We start from the raw sequence: 27141 nt of genomic DNA, 5'->3' as shown, positions 1-27141 counted from the left end.
GGTGCGCGGAGCGGCTGAGCCCAGGTGCATTTTCTGTGGTGCTCCTCCTGTCAGGACGGTGATTTCACGGCTCACCACCCGCCTGTGCGCACAACACAGACGGTAACTCCGCAGGAAGCCCTTCTTCCGGCTGCTCCGCACTCAGCCGCTCCGCGAGGCGGCTGCGATCAGAACACAGCGCTGTGCTGCGCTGCCCCACGTCCCTCCCCGCGGCTCCGCAGTTGGCTGCGTGCTCCCCGCGGCCCCGACGTGCCCTCCTTGCGGCCCCAGGGCCACTCTGCGAACGCTGGCTGAACAGGCTGGCCTCGCGTTCGTGCTGACACGTTTGAAGAACGATTTGGATTCTCCCAGTATACTGTTTCAGTCATTCACTCCTTATGTGGACGTGAGTGGGCGAGTAGGATTGAGGCTAAATTTATATGTTAATTTTAATACTGAAGCCATCCTGTATTTGAAGAAGAAGATTAATTCTTCAATTTCATTTCTTACTTGATATTGCATATTGCCATTACTGGGAAATAAAATGATTTCTGAATGCGCACTTTCCAAACTTCAATTCTAGTGGGCATATAACCCTCAAGCATCATTCTTCTCCCTTCCCTATAACCAACTAACTTAATGCAGAATCTTAATGCTCCTGCACTCGTCTGCCACTGGCAGATAACAAGCCTTCTTCCCCAAGCACATTTTGATAATGCAGTGTCTCAGCAGCTTTCTGCATGACTCAGCAGCTCCTGGTAGGATGCTGTGTGTACACTGGAAATCTCAGCTGAGATTTCCCTTAGAGAGACTAATTACATTGATCTCCACAGTAACACAGTACCAGAGGGCCGTAACCACAGCTGTGTGACAAACACGTGGACACACAGTGTGAGTCCTGACATCACATGGAAGGTCAAACTTTTGTGCAGGTACTGGGCAGTAGACCTTGTAGATGGTAAGTTTAGAGCATCGTATGTGTTGAAAGATTGGGAATGCAGAGGGAGACATACTTCTAGGAGAACTGCTGTTGGAGACCAGGCTTCGTTAGAGTCTCAGCAGAACAGAAACATGTACAGAACCTTTGGGAATGCGGCTTGTTATTTCTGTATTCACTCTATGGAAAATGAAGATGAGACACGGGCAACTCTCACAAGGGTACATCCCTGCTCTGCCCACTGATCTGAGGGAGATCTCGTAGCTCAGTTTGAGCGGCAGATGTCTCTTTCTCCATCTCCATGAGGTAAAAAAAGCTGCTACAAGGAGTACATGGCTATTACCTGTAAATTCTCCAGTGCTCTGTAAGAACTGGACACCAATGCTGGGGCTGATTACCTTTAATATGTTCATTAATGATACTGACAGTGGGGTTGAGTGCACCCTTAGCAAGCTTGTGGATGGCACCAAGCTGTGGGGTGCAGTTGACACTCCAGAGGGACAGGATGCCATCCTGAGGGACCTAGACAGTGCTGAGCAATGGGCACAAGTAACATTATGAGATTCTATAAATCCAAGTACAAGATGTTGCACCTGAGCAGAGGCAAACCCAATACCAATACCACCTGTGGGATGAAAGGATTCAGTGCAGCCCTGTTGGAAGTAACCGCGGGAGACAAGTCTCATGCTATCATGGTCAACAAGCCTCGTTTACTAGGTGTTACAGCATCTCAGTTATACAATCAGTAATAAGTTCATGTATATTGCAAAAGTAAAGCTCAGGATTGGTGGGTTACACATTACTTCATCTGACCTTTGTGGTTAGTCTTGTGGATACTTTTTCTTTACAGCTATGTCTTCACCTTGCTACACATCTTGTTTTTCCCTCAGGCCGTCCTTGCCTCTAGCTACATATCCTGTCTTTAGCTACATACCCTGTCTTTTCACATCCTGATTTCTTCTCAGCTGCCTAGCCCGTGATCGGCCCTAGGATAGACCGTCTTTGTCTTCAGTCACGTTCATTCTTTTACAATTTCACTAATGGAATCTCTTCATGTCCTTTCTCACAAAGCCATTCTGCATAAACACTCTCCACACTTCCCCCGTTTTCTTTTAAACTGAAAAGGGGTTTGATTTACTGACCGATTAATCATATTTAACAATCAGTTCAGTTCATTTGTTCAATCAGTTCTCATGTAGTTTTGTCCTGCTCCATAGCTGCTGCTCTGTGAACTTCTCATCTCGATCCATGGCTGCTGCTCCGTAGAATTCTTCTTGTATTACAACAATTTCAAGATACTGCCTATAGAGTAACAACACTACTTAAATTAATAACATAACTATTATAACTCAATCAAGACCTCGATTAACAATACTCTAAAAGTGAAAAAAGAGACAAGTCAAATACAACTTAACAACATTACTGTTAAACCTGCTGTAAAGGACAAATGTGTTTGCTCTGCAACCTAAGTTTCTGCAACCTGAAAATAAATCTGTGAGGGTCCCATTGTGTTAATCTGTAACTGATCAGGAAAAGTCTTCAATTTTCATATATTCTGATATATTGATTTTAATGACCACTAAAATTTGTGCAATAAATGCTTTTAAGATGCTCACAACCATGCTCTACCGACTGAGTTATCCGGGCTAATAATTGATTAATGATCGTGCAATTTTATGAAGTAGCATGTCAAATAGAACCAATTTTAGAGGACAAATGGACTAGAGTATCAGTAGGGGCATTAATACTTATTGACCCTTGAGAAACAGCAAGCTGTGTTGGTGGTGGATGAGACAGATAGTGCCAGCAGGGCGTCCCCTGCTTCAAGGTGCACCTTTCCTCTCTCACCCATCACAGATTCTCTCCTGCATTCAGGGTCTGAAGGATTTCTTCCAGTTGTATACCACATCCGCATGGCCAGTGCGTGATATAGAGCCCAAGTGGAACACCTGCTTGGAAAACAAAATAAACTATCAAATTCAGTTCTATTAGCATGCACTTTTGTCAAATGATGCATGGTTATATTTTCAGATCCCAATTAATTGGATGTAAAAGAGATATCTGTTCTATGATACAGGGTCATCTCTTTGTCTGGGATTCCTTTCCAGGTTTTGTCTTTGCAAATTAAGAAAAGCTAATTAATAGGCTAATAATATCATAACCAAACAGTACTAAAACATTAAAAGAGCTATTCCTGTAGATTCTAGCATTGATTAGATCAAATCCTGTTTAATACACATCTGATCTATTACTAAAATAGAAGAAGCACACAACATCCTAGCTAATGCCTTAAACTCTAAATCTTGAGACTGCATTGGTAAAACAGAAAATCACACACTATGTCAAACTATTAGTAATATTATCTATAACACAGCAAGTTACAAAGCAATACCACTAAGTAAGAAACACACAATTACAATTACTATAAAGGCTGGATGCTATTTTCTGCCTTCAGATGAGACCAAACGTATCATGCTGGAACCCACGTAGGGCCAGTCCCTGTGGAAATAAGAGCATATTCACGACCCCAAGTTGTCGATGGTAGGGGACAGTCCCAAAGTCCTGTGGCCATATTCCAAACATTAACCATAGGCTGTTCCTTTAGCACTGGGGAAGCCTCAAAATGACGATCCACATAAGCTGTATCTCTATGAACACGATTCAAAAAATTCAGCACAAACTAAACAAGCAAAACCTTGCATAATATTTCTTGTAGTGTGTCTCCCATATTCCCCCTTTTTGTTTAATAATAAGAATGGATTTCAATGTTTGATAAATGTGATCAGTGATAGCTTGTTCAGTGGGAGAATGAGCAATGGCTGTAGTATGTCTAAAACACCCTTTTTGGAGGAAAGTTTGAGTGGCCTTAGAGGTATATGCAGGCCTATTCTCTGTTTTTGTAGTATGTGGGATTCCCATAGCAGTATAAGCAGATAACCAGTGTTTACGGGTGTCATGACTGTGTTCACCTGTATGTGCTGTGGCAAATACGTAAGAAGAATGAATATCTATTGTTACATGTGCATATTTTAGACGGCCAAATTCAGGAATGTGAGTGACATTTGTCTGACACAGTTGAAGAGGTGCTGTGTCACAGGGATTTGTCCCAGTCTGAGGCAAAGAGCTATCAGTCAAATTATGTAGCTGATATTCAGTCATCAACACGGTGTATTGCATAGGAGAGAGGATCATTCTTAACACAGTTTTCCAATCGTGAGGGGTCATAGCGTAACTGTCACTGTTTGTAACCAAAAGATTGTATGGAAAGGCTGACTGAACTCCGAATGTTCTCACTGACTCCCTTAGCTCCTTCACTGCCTCGTAAGGCAGGGATTCCCAACGGGGGACCTGATTAGGAAAGGTTTGCAACGTGTCAGCATCACCCCTTAATATTGTTTCTTTTCTGCACGGCTCTAAGACATCACAGGATGCTGTAGGGAAATTTGTCATTTATTAGGAGGAAATGCATTCCTCCTGCATTCGCTTTCTGGATCTTCTGGACCTGGGTCACAACGATCCCCTGGTTTCAGTCCATCCGTGTCTTTAACCACGTTACACGCGCACGACGGGGGGGGGGGGGGGGGCGGCAGGCGGCCGCTGGCTGGGAACGGCTGCTTGTGTCGGAGCGCGGCCGCTGTTCTTTCTCGCGCTGCTTCTCACGTTTCCCGACTCCCTCTAGCATACAGCAGCGTTGTGGGTGTTGGATTGACACTTGCTGCACCAAATCCCCGTGGCTTGGCACTCGTGACGGATGTGGCCAGTTTTTTCACAACGGAAACATTTCACGCGGGAGCTGTTCTGCGAGCGTGGGCTTGTAGCGACTGCAGCTTGGAGGGGTGCAAGGGCTGCTAAAACCCGAGTATGCGAGGATCTAGATTGCTCCTGAAATGCCTTTGCCTGCTCTTGCAACCCGTCACTAATTTTCTGTAAAGCACTCCTAAGAATGCCTGGGTTCCAGTTGGAACCGAAGCAGCCTTTTCTAGCAACTCGGGGATTGACCAATCTCCGGGCAATGTATTAACCAGAGATCGGGTTGAGGAATTGCCATTTTGGAGCACACATTGTTTAATCAATGCCCCTTGCAAATATTCTGGAACACTAGCCTTCTTGATGGCATCCACAACCTTATCTATGAAATTACCTAGCGGCTCCTCACGCCCCTGTCTTATTCCCATGTAAATGGGCGTTCCCCCCGCAGCTTTTCTACTATCCATAGCTTTCCTGGCTATATTCCTAGTTTCTCGCAAAACTTCAGGATCAGAAATCGCCTGAGCCTCTATTCGAGTCCATGCCCCAAGACCCAACAATTGTTCCATTGTTACACCTGCTAAGGGGTCTCCTGGTCCTCTCTGTACTGCTGCGGACGCCACAGCCTGCTGATGCCAATGAGCATTAAACAATATTAACTGATGAGGGGTAGAGATCAATTTCGTTATGCTTCTAATATCTGCTGGGAGAAGGATATGCGCACTAAAAAGATCATCTATCATTTGCCTGGCCGGTTCACTAGTCACCCCATATGTCCCTACTGTAGCCCGCAACTGTGATAACATCTTCCAGTCCAGAGATTGAATCTCAGCCTGGACTCCTCCCTGCGGCAAGGGAGTGTAAACAACAGGGAATGCAAGATTCTCAGTCGCTGTCTGTACTAACTCATTATCGCCATCCTCCATCCCGTGCCTTGCCAGCATAGACCACAACTCGCGTCTTTCCCTTGCGACAGTCCCCGCAAGATCAGACCCAGCCCCAGAGATCGGACCCGACCCGCGCAGAATTGACGGCTCCGGAGCCACCGGGAGCTCAGAGCAGCCGGACGGCTGCGGCTGCGGCACAGGCGGTGCCGAGACATGGAGCGGCGCCGAGGCAGCTCCGGACGGCGGAGCTCCGGACGGCGGAGGGGGAGGGCTAGAGGAGACCTCCGTGGGCTCCGTTCCTAGGTCAGCCTGCATTTCGCGAGGGGGTGCAGAGGGCGCTGAGGCTGCAGCCGGCAAGGTAACGGAGGAAAAAACAGGGGGGTTCGGGACACTAGTGCCCCATGGCAGCCCATCATCTTGATTCTGTTTTTGCGCAGCTTGAGCTTCCCGAGCTGCCCTTTTTTCCGCCTGACTCATCAACAACTCGTTATGCACTGCTTTCCACAACTTACTTCTCTTTTTTGCTGGCTTATCATCGTCTAAAACTAACTCCCACAGTTTATCCCCATACCGCCGCCACTCCTCTAAGGTGTGCACTGAGTGGGGATTTGCAAAAAAGCCATATGAGACCGCGCGGCTCAATAAAGCAGGGAGATCCTTTACTAAGTCTATACCTTTAAACTGTCTCCGCCTAGAAAAGCGGAAAATAAATCATATGCTGCTTGCCTGTCCATATTTACTCACGTCGGTACCGTTGCAGCCCTCCAGGCTTCGGCAGCACGTATCTGCATAAACACTCTCCACACAGCCCTGCCAAAAAACACCTGGCAATGCGCCCCTTGTGTCATGGTTTTGTAATGCCGCTATCAATATTCCACATCATAACATCATGTGCAGTATGGATCATTGAAAGGTTCATACTCCAGTTCCGTGGAATAAGCCCTGAATTTTCCTGTTCGTTGTGGGAGAGTCAGACCAGATGGCCATCAGAGGTCCCTTCCAACTCTGAGGTTTCTGTGATTCTATAATTCTGTGAAAGCTTAGCACCTTAGAAGACAAACATTCAAACTATTAGACAAGCCAGGTACTTGACCAGGAAATTAGAATTTGGAGCCTACTAAGTGAATTCTCCTCAATGAGAAATTCTGTTATTGTCTCCAGAGAGAACAGAGTTTTATTCCAGTCAGGCAGTTATCCCACTTGTTCCCTTCTCACAGGATTTCACTGTTTGGTTTTGTTTGTTTGTTTGTTTTTTAATGGTCAAATATTCTGTTATCAGAATACAATAAATTAGTATTTGCTACCGTCTAGTGGTAGCATTTATTTTATTGCCTCTACATGCTTTGTTCTGCAATAACGTTCTTTTCTCCTCAGAAATTCCTAAGCTGATCTTGACTTTATGCTTCTTCACAGTAGTAAAGGCAAGGAAGGAAAAGCCTGCGTACTTTCAGTGATGGAACTTTTTACATTCATGGTGATATTTTTCTCTTCCTTTCCAAATGTTTTTTTCTTTAAGAGAATTTTGTCTTCAGCTTTTTGTTGAAGGATTTTACTGACACCACTGCGACATTGGATGACGACATCCAAGGTACGTTAGGAGCTAAACTTGTGCTTTCTGCCACCACCATCAGTGAAGGAGGGTGAATTTAATTAGCTAAGTGAAAAGAACACTTCAGTATTTGAAGAACGTGAAAGCAGCTTTTTCTCAGTACAGCTGGACACATTTCCAAGACAAGAAAAATAAATAAATAAAGAGCTCCAACAAAAATAAAGAGCTTCAACAAACGAATAAATAAACAATCCCATTTAAATCCAAGAAATTGCATGGATTTTATGTTGGGGTACTAAGTTGTTGCTGTAAGGATTTATGAGTGCATACAATTGTTCTGAGTAGATGGACTGATCTAGAATAGCTGTGTTGGGCCTGTAGGTTAAGAGTTAGTGGGCGGGGGGTTTAGGTAGGTGTGTGTATAGGTTCTTTTGCGTGCATCGGGTTTTGCCTAGTGGGTGTACGCGTCTGCATGGGATTTAGGATGGTATATAAGGAGTGTGACGCAACAATAAATTGAGAGAAGACATCATGGCGTCCAGGTTTGTATCTCTCCCCCAGACAGTTGAGGTCCTGGGACAAGTCAGGTTAGTTGGCGGATACGTCAATTTTACTTATACAACAAAAATGAAACTATTCAAAAATATGATTCCCAGGGATGCTGCAGATGGATGCTGGTGTATGAAATCCTCACTTCTGTTATAGACCACGTGTGCTGTGCGGCTCCTCTGTTTAGCTCTGTAGGTACCGGGAGCAATTTATGTGTTTTGAAGAACTGTCCAACCTGATAACTCATCTTTGCCACATTAAAAGATAGTTTTGTTGATGGCTGTTGAGTACACAAGCTCTGATAAGACAGTGCAATAAGGCAGCAGGAAAAAAAAAAAAAAAAAAAGGAAAAGAAAAAAGAAAAAAGAAAAAGGAAAGCTATGAATGTTAAACGTGGAAGGCTGCATTGTGCCCAAGTACCAGTGTGCAGGAAACATGGCCTGCAGCACTCCTGGGAAAGGGTGATGGAAGATAAAGAAGGCTGTGTCATAACATACCTTTGATGAAGAGAAACCACTGGGAAAAACAGATGTGGCATCCCTGAAGTCATCACTCTTAAGCTTGTCTGAACCTTTTTTTCCTGCCCCTGCGTTGAGCACAGATACATGTTGGGCAGAGAAATGGCTTGAGAGCAGCCCTGAGGAGAGGGCTGTGGGGCTGTGGGTTGAGGTAAGATTCAATATGAGCTGTCAATGCGTGCTTGCAGCCCAGAAGGCCAACAGTAGCCTAGACTGCATGAAAAGAAGCGTGAGCAGGCTTTGAGCAAGCTGGTCTAGAGGGAGGTGTCCCCTCCAGCAGGAGGGCTCCCTGGGATCAGCCTTGGGAGCAGTGGGCATCCTGCAGACGGCACGGCTCTGGGAAGTCCCGCGCGTCCCTGCGCGCAGCGCGGCGCCGGCGGGGCTCCGCCGAACGGGGAAGGGGCGGCGCGACCCCGCGCCCTCCCAGGCACCCCCGCTGCGCCGCTGTCCCACCGCCCCCCGGGCCTCCGAGGGGCGAGCCGACCCGCCTCCGTCCCGCGGGGGCCGGCCGTCAGGGAGCCCGAGCCCGCGCCGCTGAGGCGGACGGAACCGCCTCTCTTCGCCCCGCCGTTGGCTCCGACCGGGAGCCTGTGTGAGGCCGCCGCTCCGCAGTGGAGCCGCGGCCGGGCGGGCGGCACCGGGCATCGCTATGGAGAGGAACCCCATCCCGGTGCTGACGGTGCAGACGACGCCCTACGAGGACCAGCGGCCGACGGGCGGCGGGGGGCTGCGGCGCCCCACGGGGCTCTTGGAGAGCCAGCGCAACTACCTGCCCAGCTTCGTGCAGAGCCTGCTCTCCTCCGTCGATCTCCGCGACCGCCAGGGCTGCACCATGGTGGTGGGCAGCGACGGCCGCTACTTGAGCAAGACGGCCATCGAGATCGTCGTCCAGATGGCCGCGGCCAACGGGGTAAGCTCTCCATGCACATGGCCAGAAAATGCCTGGAGATAAAGCAGCTGAGCCCTGTTCATGGTTCACATATATCAGCACCAATGTTCCTTTTAACCTTTAAGAGTTTTATTTAGAAAGGAGGTGCCTGTCTCAGAGTCGTATGTGACTTGATATTCTGAGATTCATGGAATCTCAGAACTGTGGGGGTTGGAATGGACCAATGAAGATCATCAAGTCCAGTCCTGCTAAAGCAGGTTCACGACAATAGTTTTGTTCTAGGTTCTATCATTTCACTCAAGAATCTTGGTTGTATTTCAAATAAATTTTTGCATTGCTATGGAATTTGTGGGAGAACTTTGTCTTAGAGACTGTCATTGATCTGTATTACTAGCAGCAGGAGGAGTAAGAACATATCTCTGACACGAGTAACAAGTGACTTAAGGTTGCAAGTCAGGTAATTTAATGACTGTTATTTAGAGACATAATCTTGGTTTTCATATCCTCAGATTTCTTGTCAGAGGTCCAGTTACTTGTTTTGTTGCTTCTGTACTGGAAGAGCTTTTTCAATTCACTAAAACAAGCAAAAAATAAGAATTTCTCTAGCCTGGTTTGGTGGACTTTTTTTAGCTACAGGTATGAGTTAATAAGGCAAACTAATCAGGTGACAAGTGCTGTGTTGCGATATGCTGGGAGTTCTGAAAATACTATAAACGATTTCAAATGTGACGATAGTTGTGTGGAAAGGAGTGCTTAAAGCAGCTAATGGTTTTACTCCATTTTAATGTTCTCCCTTTAGGTATTGTATCTGTTGTTTATGCAAAGCATGGATTGCAGGTAAGATACTGGATTTCCCACATGTTTTAGATAAACTGCTACCCAGAACAGCTGTTGCAATGATGTTCATTTTGGTTAATTTTTTTTACAATTGCTTTAATTCTTACAACAAATAAGGATATATTTCGTTTATTGTGGCTCACTAGTACTGTGTTTTGAACAGGAACAAAGAACTGATAAGCATGCAATTTTCAGCTTCTTACCAAGGCAGCAGCATCTCTGCAAAGAGTTGTCAGGTTACTTGACGTGTGATTCATGGAATCTCAGAACTGTGGGGGTTGGAATGGACAACTGGGGATCACCAAGTCCAATCCTGGTAAAGCAGGTTCAGGTCAATAGTTAAGTTCTAGGTTTTATCATTTCGCTCAAGAATCTTGGTTGTATTTCAAATAGATTTTTGCATTGCTATGGAATTTGTGGGAGAACTTTGTCTTAGAGACTGTCATTGATCCGTATTACTAGCAGCAGGAGGAGTAAGAACATATCTCTGACACCAGTGTGGTAACAAGTGACTTAATTAAATGTTGTAAGTCAGGTAATTTAATGACTAATGGCAGCTACGGGGAGGAGAGGTCAGAGGGTTGGACTACTACATACTGTATCGGATTAACAGATGATGTAGTTGCCTGGAAGTAGAATAAAATGTCAGGTAACAGAGGCATCTAAGTAAAGTGTACTGAAAGAACAGACCTACAGAACAGTGAGGATTGGTAAGTGCAGAAATAGTTTTTCATTTCTAGCTTTTTCATTGATAGTTGGCCATAAAAACAGTTCCTTACAATGTAGTAACTTAAGCAGTATGAATGAAAATCATACATTGTGTAAAATGATTTTGGCATAGTTTAAATGCAAATTAATTTGAGCATTTTTTAAACATGCTTAATCCAGTTGTTTTAATTATTGTCCCAACATGAGAGAGGAGAAGCCAGAAGGCCTTGTCAACGAAGCATCTCGGTATGGATATCAAAACCACTTTTTTAATCATAGTCAGTGACTGCACTGTGCGGAAGATCATTCAAAATTGATTCTTTTTCTTTTCTAAGGTTTTCCCCTCCCTTGCTTTTAAACAAAGGTAGAAAACAAAACTTACTCTGTACTTCATTTGATCATTCTGCTTAGATATGAATTTTCTAATAAGTAGGTTGATCTGAAAATAATGCCTCCTCTTTTTTTCCATGGAAACTACAACAGATAGAGTACAAATAACAGGTTGAAAGAAGCTCAACATTCAGCTACAAAAACAGTTTCCAGTATAGTCTCCTCACCATTAGCTATACATTTTTGCTAGCAGTGAAAAAGCCTCAGCATGCTGTGCTTGTAAACATTTCAGTGGCCATGGCTTGTCTTTCATGTCACTGGCTGCTGCTACTTTTGTCTCCTGAAATGCACAAGCCACAAGTAACCTCAAGAAGCTAATACTGTAGTCATTCCATGATGTTTTAGTTGGCTGATGGTTTGGTTAATGTTTGCCTTCCTGTACTAACAATATAGTAATTTTACAGTGCTATGAGAGACATACTGCTTCTGCCTTACAAAAAAATGCTTGTTCAAGGTGTTCCTTTTTTCTTTTTCCAAATGCACAGGCAGGTTGCATTAGCTGATCTTGTAATCGTCAATAAAACGGGTTTGGTTTCGAGGGAAGAATTGAATAAAGTCAGAACAACTGTCAGGTATGAAATTTCTGGTATAACCGTGACATTGTACATGCTCAAATGTTATTAGAAATTAGATCTCATGATTGTTCCAACAGATCGTGTAGTGAAAAAGAGCAGTGAGAAAGCAGTGAAAAAGAGTCTGCCTCTTTCTGGAGATGTTTCCAGTGCATTTCTGTGCTTCCACAGTCTTATCAGCTTGCCTAAGTAAGATTTGATGTTAGCTGCTCAGAAGTGTAGAATTATAGAATAGAATCCAAGAATGCTCTTAAGTTGGAAGGAACCTTCAAGGACCATTGACTCCAACCTCTGGCTCTACTCAGGACCACCCAAAATTCCAATTCTATGTCTGAGAGCTTTCTCCAAATGTTCCTTGAACTCTGGCTGCTTGGGGCTGTTCCATGTCTACCGCCCTCTGGTGAAGAACCTTTTCCTAATACCCAACCTGACCCTCTTCTGGTGCAACTCCACACCGTTTCCTTGGCTAAATTAGGCCTAAAAAATGCCTTATAATAGACCTTTGTCTTAAGTGCTCACATTCTTATACTATTGGGCAGCTGTTGCCATTTGTCTGAGTTAACTACAGGGGGCAGTGTCTGGTAGTACATACATGTTTATTAGCAAATATAATGGGGTATGGAAGATATCTGAATAATTGTCATGGATGTAAAAGAACAAACGGGCTGAATCAAAGCAGTGTTCAAAGGTGTGTTCCATCTTTCTCAGTACCCTGACAGACAAAATGGAATATTGAGAAATACTTTGCAACGTTATTTGTGGTTCAGACTCTTGAGAATTCTTAACCTTGCAGTTTGTACTGGGAGAAGAAAAATGCTATGTTCAGAAGTAGTATTTTATTGTTAGAAGTTGTGAATTTTGACCTTGGTTCGTCTATAAAATGTCACAAAAGCAAACTTTTTCTTGATGCCTCTTGGACTGTAAAACATCGAGTAACAGTGTGAGAGATGTCGTTATGTTTCTTGTATTGCTCTACATTGTTAAATTGTTCAATCGATATATTACAGTTGCGTTTGCACCTCATTTTGCTTTTTTCTATTTGTTTTAGGTCAATAAATGGACTTGTTGAAATTTTGGAGACACAAAGGTCGAGGTATTAGATTAACCTGTATTCCAACAAGTACCAAATCCTGTCCCACTGACATTATTTTTACAAAGCTTTCATTATGATCTGTTGGCTGTGCACATGCATACCTACCTGTACTGTGTTTTAATGTGTGCTTGTGTTCAAAGAGGTACAGAACGATTGTTCCCATCAGAGAATTATATAACACTTAGGCATCCAATACAAATCACATCTTTCAGAAAACAGATTCTTGTGTGGTTTTTTTTGTTTGTTTGTTTGTTTGTTTTTAGTATTAATTTGTTTTTTAACTGTATTCACTAAAATTCTCTTTTTATGCTCCCATATTACTGTACAGCTGAAAGCTGCTTTACTCCATGGTAGATAGCACTGACTGCTGACATCTGAAAATAGGGCTGGCTTCTGGTGCTTTGCATTGGAATAAGAGATCAGGAAAAAAAAAACAACAGACATGAACAATTATTTATATGTTTAAAAATGAGTAATCGCAGCTTCAGTACACATAATTCTTACATGCAGTGAAAATACAAACCTTTCTTTCTCTCCCTATCTGTGCAGAGTTGATCTTTCCAATGTGCTGGACCTGCATGCTTTTGACAGTCTATCTGGAATCAGGTATGGCAGTAATTTCACTTTTATTAAAAGGAATGCTCATTGCATAGATAGACGCATGAAGTAGGTACATTTACATTTAGGCAGAGTCTGCATCTGAATTTCTGTTGCATGTTCTAGTTCAGACCCTTGTTTACAATTCTCAGTAAGAGTAAGAAGTACTAGAAAGAGGATGTTTTTCCACTTGAGATACATGCAGCAAAAGATTGTAGGGTTTGTAAAATGAAATGAGAGCCAAAGCACCCATGATTGTTTGCGTTTTCCCCCCGTTTCCCTTGTTGAGGCTTTCAGTTGTCCATTAGTACTACTACTAATCAATAAGATCTCAGTGCTTTTTTCTGGTTCTCTTAAAACTCAGAGGATTTAATTTTTTTCTTGCTTTACATTGTGATGAACTGGAGACCTTAGTTTTCACAGGAAACTCTGAGTTCCACAACAACCTAAGCCTTGGAAATGTTGTTCAGCGTGTTCCTGGATCCGTTATGTCCTCTGGTTCTTTTATGACTAAGAGGCTCAGCTTTAAATTAGCAAACACTGCACAGTGTGCAGTGGGAATTAGCTTTGGGAATGAGTTAAGTAGAAAGTGGTGTATAGTATTTCACTTCATTTTGTACTGCACATTTTACTCTTAGAAGCAATGGCTTTGTTCCTTTTTTACTTCCTAACATAGTTTCAAAAAGTGATGCCCAACAAATCATCCCACAGATGTCAGAAGTTACTTTTTTGTTTTATAAAGATGTAAGAGTGTAAAATGTAGATAGAAGTCCATGGCGACTTACTCTATGATGGTTAAAAGTTAGTAGGTCTACAACAAGTACTAGCCTTGTTGTGAAGATGGGTCTCCTAAGTCTTTCTTGTAAGACACTGACAGCTGAGTTAGAACAAAGCGTTTCTAACCATAACAGACTCTCTTGGCCCAAGGACAGCTTGAATCCAACCAGAAATGACCATCCAATAGGTCACTCCTTGCTTTATCACTCATACGTCAGAATTTTTTTCCTAATCTAGAAAGGAAATCCGTAATGGTTCTGTACATTACTATAGTCAAATTAGAGAATTGACAGTGGAATTCCAGCAGTTAAGCTGTGGCAGACTTCCTATCACAGATCATTTGAAAGATCAAACAAACATAATTAAACATAACTATTCTGAGATTAAAGCTGAATTAACAGTGGAAAATTACTTTGATAACAGCACTTTAGTTTTGGTCTGCAGTACTGAAGAGTTTGTGTAGATCTTGTTTGAGATAATGACACTGCATCCATCCAGTGCAAATGCAACATCTGCTTGTTTACAGCTTGCAGAAAAAATTCGAGAGTATGAAGACAACAGATGCACATCTCGACAAGGTAATTACAACAAGCACTGCTTCAGTCTCGCTGTTAGAAGATAGTTCAGGATAACTGCAACCATGGCATACTAATCATCTTATTTTTTCAGAAGGTTTCAGGTAGAGAATAGTATGTTTAAGATCTCTGGAATATTACCCTGAATGCCATGTACTTTGATACAGATAGATAGTAAATGTATATACTGAGTTCTGCTTTCAAATATGGTTAAAGAGTTCTGTTTTTGGAAACAGTGTTCTTGTACATGGAGAGCATTACTACAACAGACAAGTAATACTATTCTTTTCAATATTTGCCCTTCTTGAGCAATTGAGATTTGAGAATTGAGCCCTATACTTACACCTGATATTTATCTCGTAGGTCGAAATGATGTCAGTGTTTGTAGATATTGGGGAGTTGCTGTTCACAACTTTGCATTAATTAAGGTGTTAGAGAGACACATTCTGTGAGTGCTTCCCTTCGTTTTTACACAGAAAATCAACAGATCAACCTGTAACAGTGAATTAGGTTTTCCTATAAATTTGATATAAATCCTATAATGGCACATGTGCTAGAAGGTTAGGAATGTGAAATGCTTTGTTTTTCCAGATATGTAACCCAGCTTTTATTTATGTCAGGGTAGAATCTTCTCTCTTGCTCTGTGCAATAAAACAATCCTTGCATATTACAGTTTAAATTGCATTTTTATCTTGGTGATTGTGTTTTATTTAGAGAGAAAATACAGTATTTTGTCTGTTTTGTGGTTTTGATTTTTAATAAATAATTGAAGGGGAAAGGGTCTGGCCTGTCACTCCTTTAGAGTATAAGCAGTTGTGTGCTAAATGCTGCTTTTAAGCATCTCTCTTGTCTGTCTTGTGTGTCTTTCCATTTACAGGACATAGTGACAGTAACACTTGAAGTCCTAGGAAATATTAAGGAAGAAAACCTTAATCTCTTTATACAGGTAAATATGAATACATCGCAGTCAAGTGCGAAATCACTGTGTCCTTTTGTAGAAAATCATCTTACGCTGTTGTGTTTGTGAAAACATTTTTCCTCTTTGTAGAATCTTCTGTGGGAAAAGAATGTGAAAGATAGGACTGGATGTACCATGGATGTCATAAGACTGAAGGTTTGCCTGAAACTTCCAACCTCTTTGTTTTGTGCTTTCCCTCTTTTGAAATGGAAAGAAACTGCAGTGTATTGTCAGCCACATACAGGTCAAAGAGCAGACAAAAGAGAGAACATCAGTTTGTCATTGATCCATGTAGAGACACTTAAATACCTGCTGGCCAATGAGACCACTCAAGGTAGCTGACAGAGAAGCAAACCACAGTACTACTTGCTGTGTAGTGAAAGGGGAGACTTGCAGTCCCAAACATGAGTGGGACAGGATGAATGATCAGGACATAAGTGAAAGGAGGTGATGTTGTTTTCCCCTCCTTTGCTCTGAAGGGTCTCATCCGGATATTTCACCTAGATGGCTCCTTAGCTAGGGATGTAGTTACAGGTTTCTGTCCACGATTACAGTTATTGGCATAATAAACAGAAGTTTAATTGAGTGTAACAATGCAGCACAATGCTAGTGATGGTCCACCTAAAATTTTTTGATTACATCAGGCTGCAGTTTTAAAGATGTGATTTACACATAAGTGTATTCATCCCCGTGTACGATTCATTGCATAGTTCTGAGGTGAACGTTGGTGATGCTTGAGGATATACTTTAATTTTCCTTAAACCACAAAGCTAAGTAAATGATAAAAAAGTCGATTGTCTGATTAGACAAGGTCTAAGGAAAACAATCAAATGTGCTGTGATTTGTTTCCTGAGAACATATGTGTGTCACAGGCAGCAAGGTAATTATTTCTACTTCACTGGAAGAAAGGTTTATTTCTTGACAAGTAGAACAACAGCAGCATAAAGCCGGCAGTGCTGATGTACTTCAAGCTGTCTGTTGTACTCATTAGCTGTACTGCTGATTAGAAGTATGCTTCTGTTGTACTGAGCTTTGGGATCCAAGTAATATTTATATTCTATTTTAGACAGTTTTCAAGTGATGAAAACTCTTTTAGTGCAACGTTTGGCATGTGAGTTAATGGACTTAGTTTTGAAAGTATTCCGTTGTTAATTCCATTGCTAGTCATTTCACCACACAGATATTTGTTCTTTCTCTGCTATTCAGAGATTCTGTTTCAAGACAGTGTAAGTGTTAAGCATGAGAACTCAGTGGGAACAGACTCAGCATTTTTGCCTATTTTACATCACCTTGGACAGGTGATGAGGCTTTCATAGAGACATATATCATACATACAATCAAAGTGGCATGGTAGGAGATGACATTGAAATTTGCACAAATATTCCAGGTGACCGTCCAAATGAGAAGCTGAAGGCAGAGTATAGCGAAGTATAATTCTTAATTGTAAGAATGGTTGTTACAAGAGATGACTCTGTTGCATTGTTATTTTGATCAACCTCTGCATATTTGTCAGAGGTTTTTCCCTGCTCTGTGTACTTGTAAAGTTGTTGGGTTTTTTTTCTCCATAAGTATTTTGTTTTTAAAGGTTTGTTTATATACTCTAACAGTTATTTTTCTGGTAAGGGACTCGAATCTATTCAAGGCAAATCTCATCGAGAGATAGTCCAAGGTGTCCATGAGCTGTATGATCTGGAAGAGACTGCAATAGAATGGAAAGAAGATGAAAAAAGAACCAATAGGTTCATTCCCAGGGTGAGAGAGTGAGGCAAACTACTACATACTGGATCGGATTAACAGCTGATGTAGTTGCCTGGAAGTAGAATAAAATGTCAGGTAACAGAGGCATCTAAGTAAAGTGTACTGAAAGAACAGACCTACAGAACAGTGAGGATTGGTAAGTGCAGAAATAGTTTTTCATTTCTAGCTTTTTCATTGATAGTTGGCCATAAAAATAGTTCCTTACAATGTAGTCACTTAAGCGGTATGAATGAAAATCATACATTGTGTAAAATGATTTTGGCATAGTTTAAATGCAAATTAATTTGAGCGTTTTTTAAACATGCTTAATCCAGTTGTTTTAATTATTGTCTAGCACTTGACAGAGGAGAAGCCAGAAGGCCTTGTCAACGAAGCATCTCGGTATGGATATCAAAACCACTTTTTTAATCATAGTCAGTGACTGCACTGTGCGGAAGATCATTCAAAATTGATTCTTTTTCTTTTCTAAGGTTTTCCCCTCCCTTGCTTTTAAACAAAGGTAGAAAACAAAACTTACTCTGTACTTCATTTGATCATTCTGCTTAGATAGGAATTTTCTAATAAGTGGGTTGATCTGAAAATAATGCCTCCTCTTTTTTTCCATGGAAACTACAACAGATGGAGTACAAATAACAGGTTGAAAGAAGCTCAACTTTCAGCTACAAAAACAGTTTTCAGTATAGTCTCCTCACCATTAGCTATACATTTTTGCTAGCAGTGAAAAAGCCTCAGCATGCTGTGCTTGTAAACATTTCAGTGGCCATGGCTTGTCTTTCATGTCACTGGCTGCTGCTACTTATGTCTCCTGAAATGCACAAGCCACAAGTCACCTCAAGAAGCTAATACTGTAGTCATTCCATGATGTTTTAGTTGGCTGATGGTTTGGTTAATGTTTGCCTTCCTGTACTAACAATCTAGTAATTTTACAGTGCTATGAGAGACATACTGCTTCTGCCTTACAAAAAACTGCTTGTTCAAGGTGTTCCTTTTTTCTTTTTCCAAATGCACAGGCAGGTTGCATTAGCTGATCTTGTAATCGTCAATAAAACGGATTTGGTGTCAAGGGAAGAATTGAATAAAGTCAGACCAACTGTCAGGTATGAAATTTCTGGTATAACCGTGACATTGTACATGCTCAAATGTTATTAGAAATTAGATCTCATGATTGTTCCAACAGATCGTGTAGTGAAAAAGAGCAGTGAGAAAGCAGTGAAAAAGAGTCTGCCCCTTTCTGGAGATGTTTCCAGTGCATTTCTGTGCTTCCACAGTATTATCGGCTTGCCTAAGTAAGATTTGATGTTACCTGCTCAGAAGTGTAGAATTATAGAATAGAATCAAAGAATGCTTTTAAGTTGGAAGGAACCTTCAAGGACCATTGACTCCAACCTCTGGCTCTACTCAGGACCACCCAAAATTCCAATTCTATGTCTGAGAGCTTTCTCCAAATGTTCCTTGAACTCTGGCTGCTTGGGGCTGTTCCATGTCTACCGCCCTCTGGTGAAGAACCTTTTCCCAATACCCAACCTGACCCTCTTCTGGTGCAACTCCACACCGTTTCCTTGGCTAAATTAGGCCTAACAAATGCCTTATAATAGACCTTTGTCTTAAGTGCTCACATTCTTATACTATTGGGCAGCTGTTGCCATTTGTCTGAGTTAACTACGGGGGGCAATGTCTGCTAGTCCATACATGTTTATTAGCAAATATAAAGGGGTATGGAAGATATCTGAATAATTGTCATGGATGTAAAAGAACAAATGGGCTGAATCAAAGCAGTGTTCAAAGGTGTGTTCCATCTTTCTCAGTACCCTGACAGACAAAATGGAATATTGAGAAATACTTTGCAACGTTATTTGTGGTTCAGACTCTTGAGAATTCTTAACCTTGCAGCTTGTACTGAGAGAAGAAAAATGCTCTGTTCAGTAGTAATATTTTATTGTCAGAAGTTGTGAATTTTGACCTTGGTTCGGCTATAAAATGTCACAAAAGCAAACTTTTTCTTGATGCCTCTTGGACTGTAAAACATTGAGTAACAGTGTGAGAGATGTCGTTATGTTTCTTGTATTGCTCTACATTGTTAAATTGTTCAATGGATATATTACAGTTGCGTTTGCACCTCATTTTGCTTTTTTCTATTTGTTTTAGGTCAATAAATGGACTTGTTGAAATTTTGGAGACACAAAGGTCGAGGTATTAGATTAACCTGTATTCCAACAAGTACCAAATCCTGTCCCACTGACATTATTTTTTCATTATGATCTGTTGGCTGTGCACATGCATACCTACCTGTACTGTGTTTTAATGTGTGCTTGTGTTCGAAGAGGTACAGAACGATTGTTCCCATCAGAGAATTAGATAACACTTAGGCATCCAATACAAATCACATCTTTCAGAAAACGGATTCTTGTGTGGTTTTTTTTTTTTTTGTTTGTTTGTTTAGTATTAATTTATTTTTTAACTGTATTCACTAAAATTCTCTTTTTATGCTCCCATATTACTGTACAGCTGAAAGCTGCTTTACTCCATGGTAGGTAGCACTGACTGCTGACATCTGAAAATAGGGCTAGCTTTTGGTGCTTTGCATTGGAATAAGAGATCAGGAAAAAAAACCAACAAACATGAACAATTATTTGTATGTTTAAAAATGAGTAATCGAAGCTTCAGTACGCATAATTCTTACATGCAGTGAAAATACAAAGCTTTCTTTCTCTCCCTGTCTGTGCAGAGTTGATCTTTCCAATGTGCCGGACCTGCATGCTTTAGACAGTCTATCTGGAATCAGGTATGGCAATAATTTGACTTTTATTAAAAGTAATGCTCATTGCATAGATAGACGCATGAAGTAGGTACATTTACATTTAGGCAGAGTCTGCATCTGAATTTCTGTTGCATGTTCTAGTTCAGACACTTGTTTGCAATTCTCAGTAAGAGTAAGAAGTAATAGAAAGAGGATGTTTTTCCACTTGAGATACATGCAGCAAAAGATTGTAGGGTTTGTAAAATGAAATGAGAGCCAAAGCACCCATGATTGTTTGGCGTTTTCCCCCCGTTTCCCTTGTTGAGGCTTTAAGTTGTCCATTAGTACTACTACTAATCAATAAGATCTCAGTGCTTTTTTCTGGTTCTCTTAAAACTCAGAGGATTTAATTTTTTTCTTGCTTTACATTGTGATGAACTGGAGACCTTAGTTTTCACAGGAAACTCTGAGTTCCACAACAACCTAAGCCTTGGAAATGTTGTTCAGCGTGTTCCTGGATCCGTTATGTCCTCTGGTTCTTTTATGACTAAGAGGCTCAGCTTTAAATTAGGAAGCACTGCACAGTGTGCAGTGGGAATTAGCTTTGGGAATGAGTTAAGTAGAAAGTGGTGTATAGTATTTCACTTCATTTTATACTGCACATTTTACTCTTAGAAGCAATGGCTTTGTTCCTTTTTTACTTCCTAACATAGTTTCAAAAAGTGATGCCCAACAAATCATCCCACAGATGTCAGAAGTTACTTTTTTGTTTTATAAAGATGTAAGAGTGTAAAACGTAGATAGAAGTCCATGGCGACTTACTCTATGATGGTTAAAAGTTAGTAGGTCGTACTACTAGCCTTGTTGTGAAAATGGGTCTCCTAAGTCTTTCTTGTAAGACACTGACAGCTGAGTTAGAACAAAGCGTTTCTAACCATAACAGACTCTCTTGGCCCAAGGACAGCTTTAATCCAACCAGAAATGACCATCCAATAGGTCACTCCTTGCTTTATCACTCTTAGGTCAGAATTTTTTTCCTAATCTAGAAAGGAAATCCGTAATGGTTCTGTACATTACTATAGTCAAATTAGAGAATTGACAGTGGAATTCCAGCAGTTAATCTGTGGCAGACTTCCTATCACAGATCATTTGAAAGATCAAACAAACATAATTAAACATAACTATTCTGAGATTAAAGCTGAATTAACAGTTGAAAATTACTTTGATAACAGCACTTTAGTTTTGGTCTGCGGTACTGAAGAGTTTGTGTAGATCTTGTTTGAGATAATGACACTGCATCCATCCAGTGCAAATGCAACATCTGCTTGTTTACAGCTTGCAGAAAAAATTGGAGAGTATGAAGACAACAGATGCACATCTCGACAAGGTAATTACAACAAGCACTGCTTCAGTCTCGCTGTTAGAAGATAGTTCAGGATAACTGCAACCATGGCATACTAATCATCTTATTTTTTCAGAAGGTTTCAGGTAGAGAATAGTATGTTTAAGATCTCTGCAATATTACACTGAATGCCATGTACTTTGATATAGATAGATAGTAAATGTATATACTGAGTTCTGCTTTCAAATATGGTTTAAGAGTTCTATTGTTGGAAACAGTGTTCTTGTACATGGAGAGCATTACTACAACAGACAAGTAATACTATTCTTTCAATATTTGTCCTTATTGAGCAATTGAGATTTGAGAATTGAGCCCTATACTTACACCTGATATTTATCCCGTAGGTCGAAATGATGTCAGTGTTTGTAGATATTGGGGAGTTGCTGTTCACAACTTTGCATTAATTAAGGTGTTAGAGAGACACATTCTGTGAGTGCTTCCCTTCGTTTTTACACAGAAAATCAACAGATCAACCTGTAACAGTGAATTAGGTTTTCCTATAAATTTGATATAATACCTACAATCGCATGTGTGCTAGAAGGTTAGGAATGTGAAATGCTTTGTTTTTCCAGATATGTAACCCAGCTTTTATTTATGTCAGGGTAGACTCTTCTCTCTTGCTCTGTGCAATAAAACAATCCTTGCATATTACAGTTTAAATTGCATTTTTATCTTGGTGATTGTGTTTTATTTAGAGAGAAAATACAGTATTTTGTCTGTTTTGTGGTTTTGATTTTTAATAAATAATTGAAGGGGAAAGGGTCTGGCCTGTCACTCCTTTAGAGTATAAGCAGTTGTGTGCTAAATGCTGCTTTTAAGCATCTATCTTGTCTGTCTTGTGTGTCTTTCCATTTACAGGACATAGTGACAGTAACACTTGAAGTCCTAGGAAATATTAAGGAAGAAAACGTTAATCTCTTTATACAGGTAAATATGAATACATCGCAGTCAAGTGCGAAATCATTGTGTCCTTTTGTAGAAAATCATCTTACGCTGTTGTGTTTGTGAAAACATTTTTCCTCTTTGTAGAATCTTGTGTGGGAAAAGAATGTGAAAGATAGGACTGGATGTACCACGGATGTCATAAGACTGAAGGTTTGCCTGAAACTTCCAACCTCTTTGTTTTGTGCTTTCCCTCTTTTTAAATGGAAAGAAACTGCAGTGTATTGTCAGCCACATACAGGTCAAAGAGCAGACAAAAGAGAGAACATCAGTTTGTCATTGATCCATGTAGAGACACTTAAATACCTGCCAGCCAATGAGACCACTCAAGGTAGCTGACAGAGAAGCAAACCACAGTACTACTTGCTGTGTAGTGAAAGGGGAGACTTGCAGTCCCAAACATGAGTGGGACAGGATGAATGATCAGGACATAAGTGAAAGGAGGTGATGTTGTTTTCCCCTCCTTTGCTCTGAAAGGTCTCATCCATTTCACCTAGATGGCTCCTTATCTAGGGATGTAGTTACAGGTTTCTGTCCATGATTACAGTTATTGGCATAATAAACAGAAGTTTAATTGAGTGTAACAATGCAGCACAGTGCTAGCTGTGGTCCCCCTAAAATTTTTTGATTACATCAGGCTGCAGTTTTAAAGATGTGATTTACACATAAGTGTATTCATCCCCGTGTACGATTCATTGCATAGTTCTGAGGTGAACGTTGGTGATGCTTGAGGATATACTTTCATTTTCCTTAAACCACAAAGCTAAGTAAATGATAAAAAAGTCGATTGTATGATTAGACAAGGTCTAAGGAAAACAATCAAATGTGCTGTGATTTGTTTCCTGAGAACATATGTGTGTCACAGGCAGCAAGGTAATTATTTCTACTTCACTGGAAGAAAGGTTTATTTCTTGACAAGTAGAACAACAGCAGCATAAAGCCGGCAGTGCTGATGCACTTCAAGCTGTCTGTTGTACTCATTAGCTGTACTGCTGATTAGAAGTATGCTTCTGTTGTACTGAGCTTTGGGATCCGAGTAATATTTACATTCTATTTTAGACAGTTTTCAAGTGATGAAAACTCTTTTAGTGCAACGTTTGGCATGTGAGTTAATGGACTTAGTTTTGAAGGTATTCCATTGTTAATTCCATTGCTAGTCATTTCACCACCCAGATATTTGTTCTTTCTCTGCTATTGAGAGATTCTGTTTCAAGACAGTGTAAGTGTTAAGCATGAGAACTCAGTGGGAACAGACTCAGCATTTTTGCCTATTTTACATCACCTTGGACAGGTGATGAGGCTTTCATAGAGACGTATATCATACATACAATCAAAGTGGCATGGTAGGAGATGACATTGAAATTTGCACAAATATTCCAGGTAACCGTCCAAATGAGAAGCTGAAGGCAGAGTATAGCAAAGTATAATTCTTGATTGTAAGAATGGTTGTTACAAGAGATGACTCTGTTGCATTGTTATTTTGATCAACCTCTGCATATTTGTCAGAGGTTTTTCCCTGCTCTGTGTACTTGTAAAGTTGTTTTGTTTTTCTTTTTTTCTCCGTAAGTATTTTGTTTTTAAAGGTTTGTTTATATACTCTAACAGTTATTTTTCTGGTAAGGGACTGGTATCTATTCAAGGCAAATCTCATCAAGAGATAGTCCAAGGTGTCCATGAGCTGTATGATCTGGAAGAGACTGCAATAGAATGGAAAGAAGATGAAAAAAGAACCAATAGGTTCATTCCCAGGGTGAGAGAGTGAGGCAAACTACTACATACTGGATCGGATTAACAGCTGATGTAGTTGCCTGGAAGTAGAATAAAATGTCAGGTAACAGAGGCATCTAAGTAAAGTGTACTGAAAGAACAGACCTACAGAACAGTGAGGATTGGTAAGTGCAGAAATAGTTTTTCATTTCTAGCTTTTTCATTGATAGTTGGCCATAAAAATAGTTCCTTACAATGTAGTCACTTAAGCGGTATGAATGAAAATCATACATTGTGTAAAATGATTTTGGCATAGTTTAAATGCAAATTAATTTGAGCATTTTTTAAACATGCTTAATCCATCTGTTTTAATTATTGTCTAGCACTTGAGACAGGAGAAGCCAGAAGGCCTTGTCAATGAAGCATCTCGGTATGGATATCAAAACCACTTTTTTAATCATAGTCAGTGACTGCACTGTGCGGAAGATCATTCAAAATTGATTCTTTTTCTTTTCTAAGGTTTTCCCCTCCCTTGCTTTTAAACAAAGGTAGAAAACAAAACTTACTCTGTACTTCATTTGATCATTCTGCTTAGATAGGAATTTTCTAATAAGTAGGTTGATCTGAAAATAATGCCTCCTCTTTTTTTCCATGGAAACTACAACAGATGGAGTACAAATAACAGGTTGAAAGAAGCTCAACTTTCAGCTACAAAAACAGTTTTCAGTATAGTCTCCTCACCATTAGCTATACATTTTTGCTAGCAGTGAAAAAGCCTCAGCATGCTGTGCTTGTAAACATTTCAGTGGCCATGGCTTGTCTTTCATGTCACTGGCTGCTGCTACTTATGTCTCCTGAAATGCACAAGCCACAAGTCACCTCAAGAAGCTAATACTGTAGTCATTCCATGATGTTTTAGTTGGCTGATGGTTTGGTTAATGTTTGCCTTCCTGTACTAACTAACAATCTAGTAATTTTACAGCGCTATGAGAGACATACTGCTTCTGCCTTACAAAAAACTGCTTGTTCAAGGTATTCCTTTTTTCTTTTTCCAAATGCATAGGCAGGTTGCATTAGCTGATCTTGTAATCATCAATAAAACGGATTTGGTTTCAAGGGAAGAATTGAATAAAGTCAGACCAACTGTCAGGTATGAAATTTCTGGTATAACCGTGACATTGTACATGCTCAAATGTTATTAGAAATTAGATCTCATGATTGTTCCAACAGATCGTGTAGTGAAAAAGAGCAGTGAGAAAGCAGTGAAAAAGAGTCTGCCCCTTTCTGGAGATGTTTCCAGTGCATTTCTGTGCTTCCACAGTATTATCGGCTTGCCTAAGTAAGATTTGATGTTACCTGCTCAGAAGTGTAGAATTATAGAATAGAATCCAAGAATGCTTTTAAGTTGGAAGGAACCTTAAAGGACCATTGACTCCAACCTCTGGCTCTACTCAGGACCACCCAAAATTCCAATTCTATGTCTGAGAGCTTTCTCCAAATGTTCCTTGAACTCTGGCTGCTTGGGGCTGTTCCATGTCTACGGCCCTCTGGTGAAGAACCTTTTCCCAATACCCAACCTGACCCTCTTCTGGTGCAACTCCACACCGTTTCCTTGGCTAAATTAGGCCTAACAAATGCCTTATAATAGACCTTTGTCTTAAGTGCTCACATTCTTATACTATTGGGCAGCTGTTGCCATTTGTCTGAGTTAACTACGGGGGGCAATGTCTGCTAGTCCATACATGTTTATTAGCAAATATAAAGGGGTATGGAAGATATCTGAATAATTGTCATGGATGTAAAAGAACTAATGGGCTGAATCAAAGCAGTGTTCAAAGGTGTGTTCCATCTTTCTCAGTACCCTGACAGACAAAATGGAATATTGAGAAATACTTTGCAACGTTATTTGTGGTTCAGACTCTTGAGAATTCTTAACCTTGCAGCTTGTACTGAGAGAAGAAAAATGCTCTGTTCAGTAGTAATATTTTATTGTCAGAAGTTGTGAATTTTGACCTTGGTTCGGCTATAAAATGTCACAAAAGCAAACTTTTTCTTGATGCCTCTTGGACTGTAAAACATTTAGTAACAGTGTGAGAGATGTCGTTATGTTTCTTGTATTGGTCTACATTGTTAAATTGTTCAATGGATATATTACAGTTGCGTTTGCACCTCATTTTGCTTTTTTCTATTTGTTTTAGGTCAATAAATGGACTTGTCGAAATTTTGGAGACACAAAGGTTGAGGTATTAGATTAACCTGTATTCCAACAAGTACCAAATCCTGTCCCACTGACATTATTTTTACCAAGCTTTCATTATGATCTGTTGGCTGTGCACATGCATACCTACCTGTACTGTGTTTTAATGTGTGCTTGTGTTCGAAGAGGTACAGAACGATTGTTCCCATCAGAGAATTAGATAACACTTAGGCATCCAATACAAATCACATCTTTCAGAAAACAGATTGTTGTGTGGTTTTTGTTTGTTTGTTTGTTTGTTTAGTATTAATTTATTCTTTAACTGTATTCACTAAAATTCTCTTTTTATGCTCCCATATTACTGTACAGCTGAAAGCTGCTTTACTCCATGGTAGATAGCACTGACTGCTGACATCTGAAAATAGGGCTAGCTTCTGGTGCTTTGCATTGGAATAAGAGATCAGGAAAAAAAACCAACAAACATGAACAATTATTTATATGTTTAAAAATGAGTAATCGAAGCTTCAGTACACATAATTCTTACATGCAGTGAAAATACAAAGCTTTCTTTCTCTCCCTGTCTGTGCAGAGTTGATCTTTCCAATGTGCCGGACCTGCATGCTTTAGACAGTCTATCTGGAATCAGGTATGGCAATAATTTGACTTTTATTAAAAGTAATGCTCATTGCATAGATACACGCATGAAGTAGGTACATTTACATTTAGGCAGAGTCTGCATCTGAATTTCTGTTGCATGTTCTAGTTCAGACACTTGTTTACAATTCTCAGTAAGAGTAAGAAGTAATAGAAAGAGGATGTTTTTCCACTTGAGATAC

General features: G+C 40.5%; 4 protein-coding genes and 1 long non-coding RNA gene across 9 annotated transcripts in view; 4 read left to right on the top strand and 1 right to left on the bottom strand.

The window, feature by feature from the left end:
• Positions 1-27141, bottom strand: part of LOC146754030 (uncharacterized) — a 100269-nt gene that overhangs the window by 34694 nt on the left and 38434 nt on the right. The window lies entirely within an intron of this gene.
• Positions 5952-10808, top strand: LOC146754034 (uncharacterized). The gene is made up of 5 exons (XM_085529272.1): positions 5952-6139; positions 7096-7138; positions 8425-9076; positions 9855-9892; positions 10056-10808. Exons 1-5 carry the CDS (start codon positions 5952-5954, stop codon positions 10233-10235), a joined length of 1101 nt encoding a protein of 366 aa, XP_085385398.1. The 3' UTR covers positions 10236-10808.
• On the top strand, positions 10803-14789 carry LOC146754033 (putative COBW domain-containing protein 7). The gene is made up of 4 exons (XM_085529547.1): positions 10803-11562; positions 12611-12655; positions 13205-13261; positions 14556-14789. The coding sequence occupies exons 1-4, from the start codon at positions 11399-11401 to the stop codon at positions 14659-14661; spliced, it is 372 nt and encodes a 123-aa protein (XP_085385673.1). The 5' UTR covers positions 10803-11398; the 3' UTR covers positions 14662-14789.
• LOC146754032 (putative COBW domain-containing protein 7) lies at positions 15523-24254 on the top strand. 5 transcript variants are annotated; one of them, XM_085529526.1, is made up of 10 exons: positions 15523-15550; positions 15653-15718; positions 17186-17314; positions 17655-17701; positions 18331-18417; positions 19466-19510; positions 20046-20102; positions 21393-21444; positions 22318-22386; positions 22489-24254. In XM_085529526.1, the coding sequence occupies exons 2-10, from the start codon at positions 15698-15700 to the stop codon at positions 22738-22740; spliced, it is 759 nt and encodes a 252-aa protein (XP_085385652.1). In that variant the 5' UTR covers positions 15523-15550; positions 15653-15697; the 3' UTR covers positions 22741-24254. The 5 variants fall into 5 exon arrangements, with proteins under 5 accessions (XP_085385652.1, XP_085385654.1, XP_085385653.1 ...); XM_085529527.1 differs by lacking the exon at positions 15523-15550 and having other exon boundaries at positions 17205-17314; XM_085529530.1 differs by lacking the exons at positions 15523-15550; positions 17186-17314 and having other exon boundaries at positions 15683-15718.
• Positions 26323-27141, top strand: part of LOC146754031 (putative COBW domain-containing protein 7) — a 29818-nt gene continuing 28999 nt past the window's right edge. The window contains exons 1-2 of the mRNA XM_085529537.1: positions 26323-26351; positions 26895-26951. The gene's annotated coding sequence lies outside the window, so the exon portion shown is untranslated. The remainder of the gene's footprint in view (positions 26352-26894; positions 26952-27141) is intronic.

The sequence above is a fragment of the Coturnix japonica genome, chromosome Z (assembly GCF_054131305.1).
Source record: "Coturnix japonica strain WE chromosome Z, WE-NBRP24, whole genome shotgun sequence".
NCBI classification, from domain to species: Eukaryota; Metazoa; Chordata; class Aves; order Galliformes; family Phasianidae; genus Coturnix; species Coturnix japonica.
The sequence above is the reverse complement of the archived record's forward strand: the minus strand, read 5'-3'. Positions and strand labels throughout refer to the sequence as shown.